At 47.5% G+C, this 10,547-nt stretch overlaps 1 protein-coding gene across 1 annotated transcript in view; it reads left to right on the forward strand.

The window, feature by feature from the left end:
• The window catches only part of ECSCR (endothelial cell surface expressed chemotaxis and apoptosis regulator), a 21,479-nt gene extending 12,268 nt beyond the window's left edge, over nucleotides 1-9,211 (forward strand). The window contains exons 4-11 of the mRNA XM_029960271.1: nucleotides 1,223-1,348; nucleotides 1,829-1,882; nucleotides 3,642-3,710; nucleotides 4,263-4,349; nucleotides 5,092-5,187; nucleotides 5,780-5,816; nucleotides 7,744-7,843; nucleotides 8,384-9,211. Coding sequence (XP_029816131.1) covers nucleotides 1,223-1,348; nucleotides 1,829-1,882; nucleotides 3,642-3,710; nucleotides 4,263-4,349; nucleotides 5,092-5,187; nucleotides 5,780-5,816; nucleotides 7,744-7,843; nucleotides 8,384-8,392 — 578 coding nt within the window. The 3' untranslated portion in view covers nucleotides 8,393-9,211. The remainder of the gene's footprint in view (nucleotides 1-1,222; nucleotides 1,349-1,828; nucleotides 1,883-3,641; nucleotides 3,711-4,262; nucleotides 4,350-5,091; nucleotides 5,188-5,779; nucleotides 5,817-7,743; nucleotides 7,844-8,383) is intronic.
• Nucleotides 9,212-10,547: the final 1,336 nt, after the last annotated feature.

Consider the following 10,547-nt stretch of genomic DNA (forward strand, 5'->3'; position numbering starts at 1 on the left):
GAAGGAAGTTTTATGGTGTAAGGGCTTCTGATCCAGCCAAATCACCCCAGAGGGATCAAGGCACAGGTGTGAGCAAGAACAGGGGAAAAATAATTAAATTGAATAGGGAGGATGAGATGGTTGTAGAGTAGAATCCTAGAATGGTTTGGGTTGGAAAGGACCTTAAAGCTTATCTTGTTCCACCCCATCCCATGGGCAGGGACACCTTCCACTGGACCAGGTTGCTCCAAGACCCGTCCAACCTGGCTGATCTTTAAGATCCCTTCCAACCCACCTTTCTGTGTTGCTGTGCCATGTACACAAAACCAATTACACAAGAAATTATCTCTGCAACTCCAGATCCACATCTGTTAGTCCACTTGGATCTTTGGAGACAGATCTGTTCCTAATATGTTTGGGGAAAAAAAAAATCCAAGTTACTCTTCCAAAAGGACCCCAAAAATACCCAAGGAAAAATATCTAAAAATATCTGATTATGCTTCCAAACCTTGCAGGAAAAAAAAAAAAAAGAAACTTAGAAGAAGCTTGATCCTAAATTCTAATATTTTGATGAAGCATTTGGATAAAAGGAAAAAAAAACAACACACTAACCTTAAAACCATTTTCACCCTTTTCTCATTTTATCAAAAAGCCAAGAGAAGTCTAGACAAGGAACTTGCCTATGAATTCCCAGCTGGTGATCCTTGCAGAGGGATTATTGAAAGCTTTTTCCCCCACATCTTGCTCTGGACCATGCTCTTGCTGTGCAGCTTGGAGTAGCAGGTTGGGGCAGATGATGGAGCCTCCAGACCACTTCAAGAGCTGAATTATTTATTCTTGGAAATTCTGAGTGAAATGAAACGTAAAAGTTGGCATTTCAGACAACACGCAAATGACCACGTGGGTGCCAGGCAGCTCCAGGCAGCTCAAGTGTCCAGTGACAAAAATGCCTTCATTTCTCAAAGCTGGGAAAAAAGCAGTGGCAAAAACCCGACTTTCTCCATGTGTTTGCTGAGCTCTGCCAGCTCAGCACCTCCTCAAAAAAAAAAAAGCAGAAGTTAATCCCAAAGTACAAGAGCCCCTTGACTCTCAGCAGCATGGAGGCTGTTTCCATGCCTGTGCTTTCCCTAGCAGATTATTCCTAACTCTCCAGGGCTCTTGAGGGCTCTTTGTAATAACTGTGCCCTCCTCCAAGCTGTTTCTGAGCAGGGCTCTTTGAGGTAACACTTCACTTCCCCTGCAGAGCTGGCGGTAAAACCAACACCACCCACCAGCCCCAGTCCCACCTCTGCGGGTCAAACTACTACAGCCACACCCTCCACCACCACCACCACCACTCCAACAACACTGCCAGCCTCGACTGGGCAAGGTAAGGATGGAAAACTCAACCTTTTGCTCATGCAGGACCTGTTTGTGCCTCCCTCCTTATCCGAGAAAGACTGGGGACATCAGAAACACTGGGCTAAGTCCACACCATGCTGATTATTCAATAATTCAGCCAATACTGAATTTCTTTGAGTCTTTGCTGAAAGAGCAGCTCAGCTCAGCTCCCTAAAAGGACATGGCTGGACATAGCCAGGATAAGGCTGTATCAGAAAAGCCAGGTCATGCTTTATCAAACAAAGCTTCCCAGAGGAGCTCCAGCCTCCCCAGACCTGTCCCAGCTCACCTCTCAGGTACACTCTGAACTGGCAGCATCCCTTGCTAGGTGGGCACCTTGATGTGTGTTTGGAGGAAAAGTCTCATGCAAGCAAAGGTTTTTACCCCCTGGACACCCAACAGCTCCCCATAGCAGAATTAGTAGCAGCTTTAAGAGTTAATTCTCCTTTTCCATGTTTTCTTTATCTAGATGATGAGTCTAGTGGAAACAGAAGCACAGCAGCTACTTCTCCAGCACCTCAAGGTACTTTGTCCTTCTATAGAGTAACAATAACTTAGATAATGTCATGGCAATCAGCTTGCTTGGCTCTCATGGCACAGGTTATCTGAGCACTAGTCTTTTGGGGTTGAGCCACCATTTGCACCCAAAATCACATCTGGTATCCTTACAAGCAGTGATAAAACACAGGATCACATGGTCTGCTGGGATGAACTTGAGCAGTCAGACGATGGATCTACGTGCAGGAAAAGGGAACCCTTTTAACATCCTTTTAAATAAATATAACTTTGCTTTTGACAGTTTAACACAACCTGTAAGCACAAATTAAAGAATTTAGTAAAAGTTTTCTCAGGAATAAGGGCAGAATCCCAGAGGTTGGGAAGACTGGAATCTGACAACTCAGCTGATTTCCCATTAATGATTCAGCCTCAAAAATCTGCAATGGTCAAGACAGAAACTGCTCTGCCTCTCCAAGTGCCTCTCAGATCTCTAACACAAGCAAGATTAGAAACCCATGGTCAGCTGTGCCCACCTAAGGCAGGAGCCCTTTGCCTCAGAGCAGCTTGTTCCTCATCACAGCCCTGATTTATCTCTGAGAAGCTCCATACACCTTTGCTCTACAGCTGCTGGTGCTTCCAAAAGCCAGATCTCCTGTTGTGTGAGACCCAGCATCTCCCAGGGATGGGGTGTCTGTGCCAGGCTCAGCAAACCACAACTTCTGCCCATGGCTAGAAGAACAATTTCAGAATAAAACAAAGAATGTGATGAGCTGTGAAAAAACTGTACAGCAGGAGTCCCTGTTTCTCCAGACTGTTCTGCTCCACATGGCTTCTGACCCAGTTAGATTTGTTATTTCACACCTTTCCCCCTTTTTCTTCTGGCTTTTGGCAAAATCAGATTCCAAAACAGTGATGTTTTGTGCGGGACAGGAACCCCAGGGCAGTGCCAGGAGCTGTGCACACCCCTCCAGGCACCACACACTTTTGGCCAGTGCTGCTGCTGGGAAGGTGGGGATGGGAAAGGAGGGAAGAAGATCCTACTTGACCTGCAGGGCCTGCAGCTGCTCCTTGAGGTCAATGCAGACACTCAGGCCATTCAACACTCAGCCTGGAGGCAGCAAAGGATGTTTTTTCTCTGTACAAGTGAAACACAAGGACTGCTTTAAATTTCCTTGTACAGGCACTGGAGCAGCTGTCACAAACCAAACAGCTTCCTACAAGCCAGTTTCTCCCACTCAGAACTGGAGTCCTTGCTCAGCCAAACCTCTGTGCTGCCACAGCTAGACTGCATGTGGGATACAAGTTAGTCCAGCTCAAATGAGCTTTACTACTTCCAGATAACCCAGGACAGCACACCCACCCACTTCAAATCCAAAGACAAGCCAAGCAGTCAATCCACACCCACACTCTGCAAAACTTCTTCCTCTAAGTGGATATTTTTCTTTTAAGTCTCAATGTTTATGAGCTATAGAAAATCTATATTCTTCCCAGTTCACTCTTCCAGCCTCCCATTGGTGTTTCTGCCAAAAACCTGCACCTGGGATTGCAGAACCTGCAGAGTTTATACAAGGGCACTTGAATTTTGGTTCCCTGGATTTCTATTTGGACATGGGAAACAGTACAAAGTATGTTTGGTGGGAAGCTTTTATCCTGAGCATGAATTCCACGTTTGTCCAGGTATCACCAGCATTACTGTGACTCCATTCTCCTCTCCAGGTGCCCATTGATTCCTTTGGTTATTAGATGACAAGGACAAGACTCACATTCTGTGTTTCTCTCTGCAGATCAAGAGCCCACGAGAAGGGAGAGAACCACGACAGCAGCGCCTCAAGGCGTTCCCTCCTCCCAGAGAGGTGATCCCTGCTATGGATTTTACAGCCCTTTACTCAGCCAACAGCAAGGCCATCACACCTCTGTCTTCACGGCAGCAGGAGAACAGCCCACGAGTCCCTGAGGGGTGCTGGCCATCCCATCTAGCCCTTGAAATGCCTGTAAAGCTCTGCAGAAGCAGCATTTGGGGGCAGCCTGGGAACAGCAGGTGTGGGTCTCAGCAGGAAGGGTGCCATAATGGGAAAAGGCTGGAAAAGGAGGTAGAAAGGACAAACTCCACCCTCAATCACACTGCTGGGGCAGATCTTCACCTGCCACGCTCAGGCTTCCTCCCTGGGGTCCCAGCAGGGCCCTGTGGGTGTTCTCAGCTTGTCCATAAAAGGTGCCTCACCAAGGCAATGGTTTCACACAGATCTTGGTCACTTTGCTGTTAACATTGATTGGCCTGGCCAGGATCCAGCCTCAGTCTGTTCAATAGAGTACAGGTGTGAATTAATCCTCTAGCATTGCTGGGAATGCTCTTCCCAACCTTGGAAGGAGGACTTTGATGTACAGTGCCTTTTTCCCCTCTGTAGGCCCCTCAGAGCCTGTCACCCCCACGCTGAACTCCTCTGAGCCCACCCCGACAGACGATGGATCACCACTGACAGTGGCAGCTTTCGGTAAGTTCTTGTGCAGCCTGGGGAGAGCAGGGGGGGCTGTTTTGCCAGGACACGTTGTTTTGGGCACTCAGCTTCATGAGGCCCTGGCACAGGTTGCCCAGAGAAGCTGTGGCTGCCCCTGGATCCCTGGAAGTGTCCAAGGTCAGGTTGGACAGGGCTTGGAGCAACCTGGGATAGGTTGTGATAGGGGGTGGGACTGGATGAGCTTCAAGGTCCCTTCCAACCCAAACCATTCCATGATTCTAAGCCCTGGACCAGTCTTAGCAGGACAAGATTCCCATGCAAAGAATAGTTTGATTTATTGAGGCCTGGTGTCAGAATCCAATCTGCCCTTGGCCAGAGCTTTATGAGACAGATGACATCACCCACAGCCTTTAGTTTGTCTCTCCCTGGTGCTTTGCTTTTTTTCTCACTTTACACACCTTTAGGATAAGATTTCCCAACTGCAGTAGGAACATACTGACTCCTGTCAATCCCCACTGTAATCAGCTGACTTCTGCCCTCCTGGCACTGCCTTATCAATTAAGTATTCATCAATTAAGTATTCATCAGCAGCCCTTTGAAGTTAAAACACAAGAGGATAGTCATTCACTTTAGTGACTATTCACTTCTCTGCCATGCTCACATTAATGAAAATATTGATTTCCTACCCAAGTTTTGATGACAGTCAAAGTCTCTCTGCTACCCCAGGATCCAGGATGTTGTTCTGTCAGTCTCAGACAGTTCTTTGCTCCATCTCCAGGTGTCATCAGCTTCATTGTTATCCTGGTAGTGGTGGTGATCATCCTGGTCAGTGTGGTCAGCCTGAGGTTCAAGTGTAACCGCTCCAAGGAGGAAGGTATTTGCCCAAGGGGATCTGTCTTTCCCTAACCCACAGGTCACCAGTTTCCATGTTGGATGTGGCAATTCCTAAAAGATGCATTTGAAAAGGTTTTGAAGCCAAACTGGAACACAGATGCAGCAGTCAGGAATGCAGTGTGACCTCCCCTCTAGAGCCCCAGCCCAGCCCCATCTGCACAAGGACGAGTTTCAAGTTTGCTGCAGCTCAGTGGGCAGATTCCCAGACAAGGCAGCTCTTCCAGCAAAAGTCATGGAGTTTGACACTCCTTTTCCCTAGGAATCCTGCTTCCCACTAAGCAGTGCCCACCAGAGGGCAAGGCTGCTCTACAATAAGACAGATACCTTCCTGAAGTCCAAAGGACACTGGTGACTGAACAGGCAGCAAGACCATCAGGTCCTGCCTGTATGTCCCAGTCATTGAAAGATTTTCCCTAATCAGCTCTCAGGTTTCTCCCATGGTGTCTCTTATCTCATTCAGATTTCCTTTATATCCCTGTACAACGTAATTCAGAATAGAGCTGACTTATTCTGTGGCTTAGCTATGATGTTTCTCACCTGTATGTCACCAACTCCAGTTTTTCTCCCTCCAGACAAACAGAAACCAGGAAGCTCCATGGTATCAGAGAGGTAAGGCTGCTCATGCTGTCTGTGTCCAATTCAAAGTGCCTATTTTATTCCAGAGCTAAAGAATCTGCTTTAATTATATCAGGTGGAAGAAAGTGTCTCAAAACATCTTTGAGACATCTCTGAGAGCCGATAGAGACAAAGGTAGATGGTCAATATTTTGGGGCCTCCTTTCAAAGCTGCCCTGAGATCTGCAAAGACTCATCACCTTCCCAAAGCAGTGTGCTTGTCTTTCTTTGCCTAGATACAGACTTGAGGTCTAAACTTGAGTCTCTGAATCTCAAAGCAGTCTCAGGTATCTTCCAAGATGCTTATTACTACTGTTAACCCAGAGAGAGTAGGATAAGGGGGCCCCAGTTTAGAGACCTTTGAAAGAGAAGCATCAAGTGGAGAATAGTCTGTCAGAACCCCATTGTCCATCACTGCTACCCCAGAAGAGAGGCTGAAAGTGGGAAAACAGCAGGAAATGAGCTGGACAGGACCACAACATGTTGCTCCCACTTTTCCACCTGATAGTTTCCTACCAAAGTAATAAACCCTGCTTTGGAAAGGGGCAAGGGACACAAAGCAAAGTATTTAGGTGCCAAATTTGCATCACCAGCAGTAGTTCCCAAATATCCTTAATGATCATGATCCAAGTGATCTGAAGCAGAACATGCCAGAGCAATGGACAGAGCCCTGGGGCACCCTAATCCCCAAAGTCATCCACTCTCCACTGGCACTAAATGTGTATCCCATTCCTCAGGGTAGGAAGAAAGGGGAATTCCACCTTCCTAAGGCTTGTAACTGACTCTTAAGAGAGACACTGACAATGCATGAGCAGCAGCATCAGATGGAACAATATCCAGGGCTCCCTCTGTGTGACAAATGACCTTAAGGGCCTCGTATGAGAAGTACATAACCTGGTTTTACTACAAGCAAATGAATTGAGTGGAAAGGTGAAAGGGGGGAGGGGCTTTTATTAACTGAAGAGGAGTTCCTTTTTCTTTTTTAATTAAAAAAGGCGTGGCAGGGAGTAGTAAGATGAATGGTTCTGTCTGAACCTGACACCAGGGAACTTTTGCTGCCGGGAATAGGGAAAAACACAAAAAGTAAAGATGTAACTAAACAAAGACCTTCTCTGCCATGCAGTAGCCTATTGTGTCCAGGGGGATCCCCCTGGACCAGGTCCAGGGGGTAAGTCACAAGAAGGGTAACACCCCCTCCCTGGTCAGGGAAATAACCTTTTAAGGTAAAACCAGCGTTTAATGAACATGTAACAGCTTATGTAACCAAAAGAACTACAAAAGGTGTGGTTTTCAAACTGGTCCTGTGCTTCCAGCCCCGAGTGGCTTTGGGACACAGCGTGCTGAAATTAAACCTTCCGTTACCTTCCTTTGTCTCACAGGTTTTTTCCGTCTTTCCAAATTCGAAAAAGGGATTTTTCTCACACTAGGACAGGGCTCCCAGCAATGCTCTCTTTTGTTCCAGTTCTGGTGAGGGCTGCAGGGCTGGCAGGAAATCCATTCACTGGGAACCAAAACCAAACTGCTCCCTGACTCTGCCTACAAGTAGTGATGCAGGGGACAGTGGTGCTTTCTGTAGGGCACACACGGCTTGTTTGCCCAGAGACCTGGGAATGTGGCACCAAGGATGAGCCTGAACTAGGACAGCAGCTCAACGGGCAATGGAAACCAGTCCTGGTCCTGTGTACCAGGCTCAGCCTTGCCTGTTTGCCTCCAGCTGTGTGCAAACAAACTTTGTCCTTGGAGGTGTCCAAGGAGCGACTGGACATGGCACTCGGTGCTCTGGGCTGGCTGACAAGGTGGGGATTGGGCACAGGTTGGACTCGATGATCTTGGAGGTTTTTCCCAACCTAAATGACTCTGTGATTCTGTGATTCCCTCTCTCATTCCCCAGAGCAGTTAATACCACCTTCTCTCCCTGACAGCTGCTCAGCAGACACGAGCCAGAAGGACAACAGCATCACTCTGATCTCCATGAAGAACATCAACATGAACAACAGCATGAGTTACCCACCATCAGAAAAGGTGTCCCTTTTCAGCCTTGCTTTTTAGGGCGTTAGCTGGGGATCATTTCTGTGGCTGGATAAGAGCATGCCTTTGAGGTATTTCTTTGCTCTCTTATTCCTTCAGAAATATAACAAAAAAACAGCTGCCATCAAACTCCTTAAGGTTCAAACTGGTTCCAGTGAGCCCGGTGAAAAGTTTGGGTGCCCATCTCAGGTTTACCTGAGCTGCCTGAACTCGAGGTGTCAAATATACCTCATGTATACAGGTGACATGGCCTAGGGCCAGCCAACAAAGCTGGAGTGGTTTGTCATTAAATGAAGAGGTCAGCAGCCTTTGAGAAATCAAGGTCTTGCCCTCCAGCCCAAGCTCACCTACTCCAGCTCCACAGGTGGTTGAAGCACATTCCCTTCAGTGCCCTCACATCCATCCCACATGAGAATTTCACACCATTTTCACTTGTTTTAAAGCTGGGATTGAGTTTGGGAGAATACAATGCTTTGAACTCCCTCTGCCAGCCCAAACAGGCTGCTGATGCACCATGTCTTGTTCTTTTGCCAGGTGCTATGAAGAGCCCAGAGAATGAAGCTGAGACATCACAACCAGCAGTGACTTTCTAGGTTCTTTTTCTTTTTTTTCCTTTGTGGAAAGAGCGAGGGTGGATTTTATATATAAATTATTATGTCCTTTCTGATCAATACATATAGTGTCCTACATAGCTTCCCCACCTGGGGCCTAAGGGCTTTCTCCAGTTACAGCCTGCCATACTCAGTGGTTGATATCTAACTCTATTTTTGAGATGCCTTCAAACACTCAGAATAAATCCAGCAGCAAGAAGCACCAAGGCACCACCTACTTCACTAGTGGCCTTTACAGTCTGTGCCAGGCAGTCACGGGCTCGTTAATCAGCGTAGCCCCACGTCAAGTCAAAGCTGCGTGTTAGGAAAGCCTGATCTGAAGACCTGAGGAGACTTAAATGCAAAGTTCTAGGTCAAATCCCAGTATGATACTCCAAGCCCCTTATCCCTGGTGCCCTCATTGTCCCCACAGTGGTGGGGATGACCACACCCACCTGCCTCACAGGGTTGTTGTGAGGCTACATTAGTCCATGTCTGTACAGCATTTGGAGAGCCATGAATTAAAGGTGCTGCTGAAATACAATTTGCTGTCTTAAAGACTTTATTATTAATACCTGAGCTTCAGGCAGGCAGATCACTGCCTTCCCACGTGCTTAAACACTCATCTGAAGTGTGAGGAATGAAGTCTCTGCATAAACAGGGGTTTAGCTGAGTGTAAAACCCAGTGGCCACATGCAAAATGCTGAGCTACTTGAGCTCCTGGAGCCTGGCAGCGCGAGTGTGCTTGGGAGAGCTTCCATCGTCTCCACTGCTTTCCCAGAGCTTCCTGATAGACCAGAAGAGCAGCATCCTCATCCAGCCAGAACCCCCAGCTCAGCACAGCCCCAGGAACCACCAGTGCATCCCCAAGGCTGCAGGGGTAAATACCCTTTTTCTGGAAGATTTCACTTTGAGGACAGTAGAGCTTAATTAGATGTTTCGCTTAAGGAGACTTTCTGCCTAAGAAGAAACCCCTTTATTCAAAGATAGTTGGATGTTTCTTTTCCTTCTGCATTCCAGAGAAAGCTACAGTCTTTCTCTCTGGTCTGAGGAGAAATAAACCCTCACAGTGTTACAGGCCTTTGCTTTGGGGAGGGCCTGGGGGAGGACAGAGAAGATAAGAGGCCTGGAAGGGAACAGGAGGCTTTCTCAGGCCCAGCACTTTTGCAGTTGCTGCAGGTTCTCTTTGGGAGTTTTTAGCATTCTAGACTTCAGAATAAACCTTTTGGATTCTTTCCACTGCCTTGGCATTTTTGGGGGTACCTGCATGTATCTTACCACACAAAGGCACCCCAAGGACAGCCCTTCATTGGGTTCCCCAGGGCAGTAGCTCCTGTTTGGAGCCTGCTGGTCACAGCCTGAGCTGGTTCAGCCCCAGCCACACTCACTCACCACCTTCAGCAAAATCCTCACAGGAGGAGAGTGGGGATGTCCATCCCCAGCATGCACGTGAGAGAAATGATGCCCCACTGGGTATTTCTGGAGGTCTCAGCTGCCTCATTCAGCAGAGTAAGGTACTGAAGCACTAACCCTGCACTACCTCTGCCCATCTTCACCGTGACTCCTGCTTGGAAGCTGCACCAGTTCCACCAGCACAGACCTTGGGAGAACCTTGTCTGTGCAGCAGCAGCACAGTGAGACACTGGCTCCCCTGACAGGAGCAACATCATCCATCAACCCTGAAGGTAAACTGTGACATTAGGGGAAAAAGGACCTAGCCAAGCACTCAGAAGGGGTATTGCTGTACACATTCCCCTGCACAGTTCAGTGAAACATTGTAATTGAGCCTGATTTAATCTAATAGGATGGATAAGAGATGTTTGCTGGCATGTGCAGTGTGGGAGGTAGCTGTGCTTTGCAGCTGGCAAGGAAGTGTTCAGCAAAATATATGCAATGTTTTCACAATTCATGCTAAGAGCCAACACATTTTCTACCTTTAACATCTGCACCAGGGAGTTTGATAAGTTGTTTTTTAATAAGTACAGCTTTTCTGGTAACATTCATGAAAAGTAAAATGCCATCACTCACCCAGCCTCTGCCAGACTGGTGAATTTGCTTAAGCACGAAGTCCCAGGTGATTTCCAATTAGGTGAACCCAGAGCTCCAGA

This window comes from Manacus vitellinus, unplaced genomic scaffold, assembly GCF_001715985.3.
Source record: "Manacus vitellinus isolate BGI_N305 unplaced genomic scaffold, ASM171598v3 scaffold_25_pilon, whole genome shotgun sequence".
NCBI lineage: Eukaryota > Metazoa > Chordata > Aves > Passeriformes > Pipridae > Manacus > Manacus vitellinus.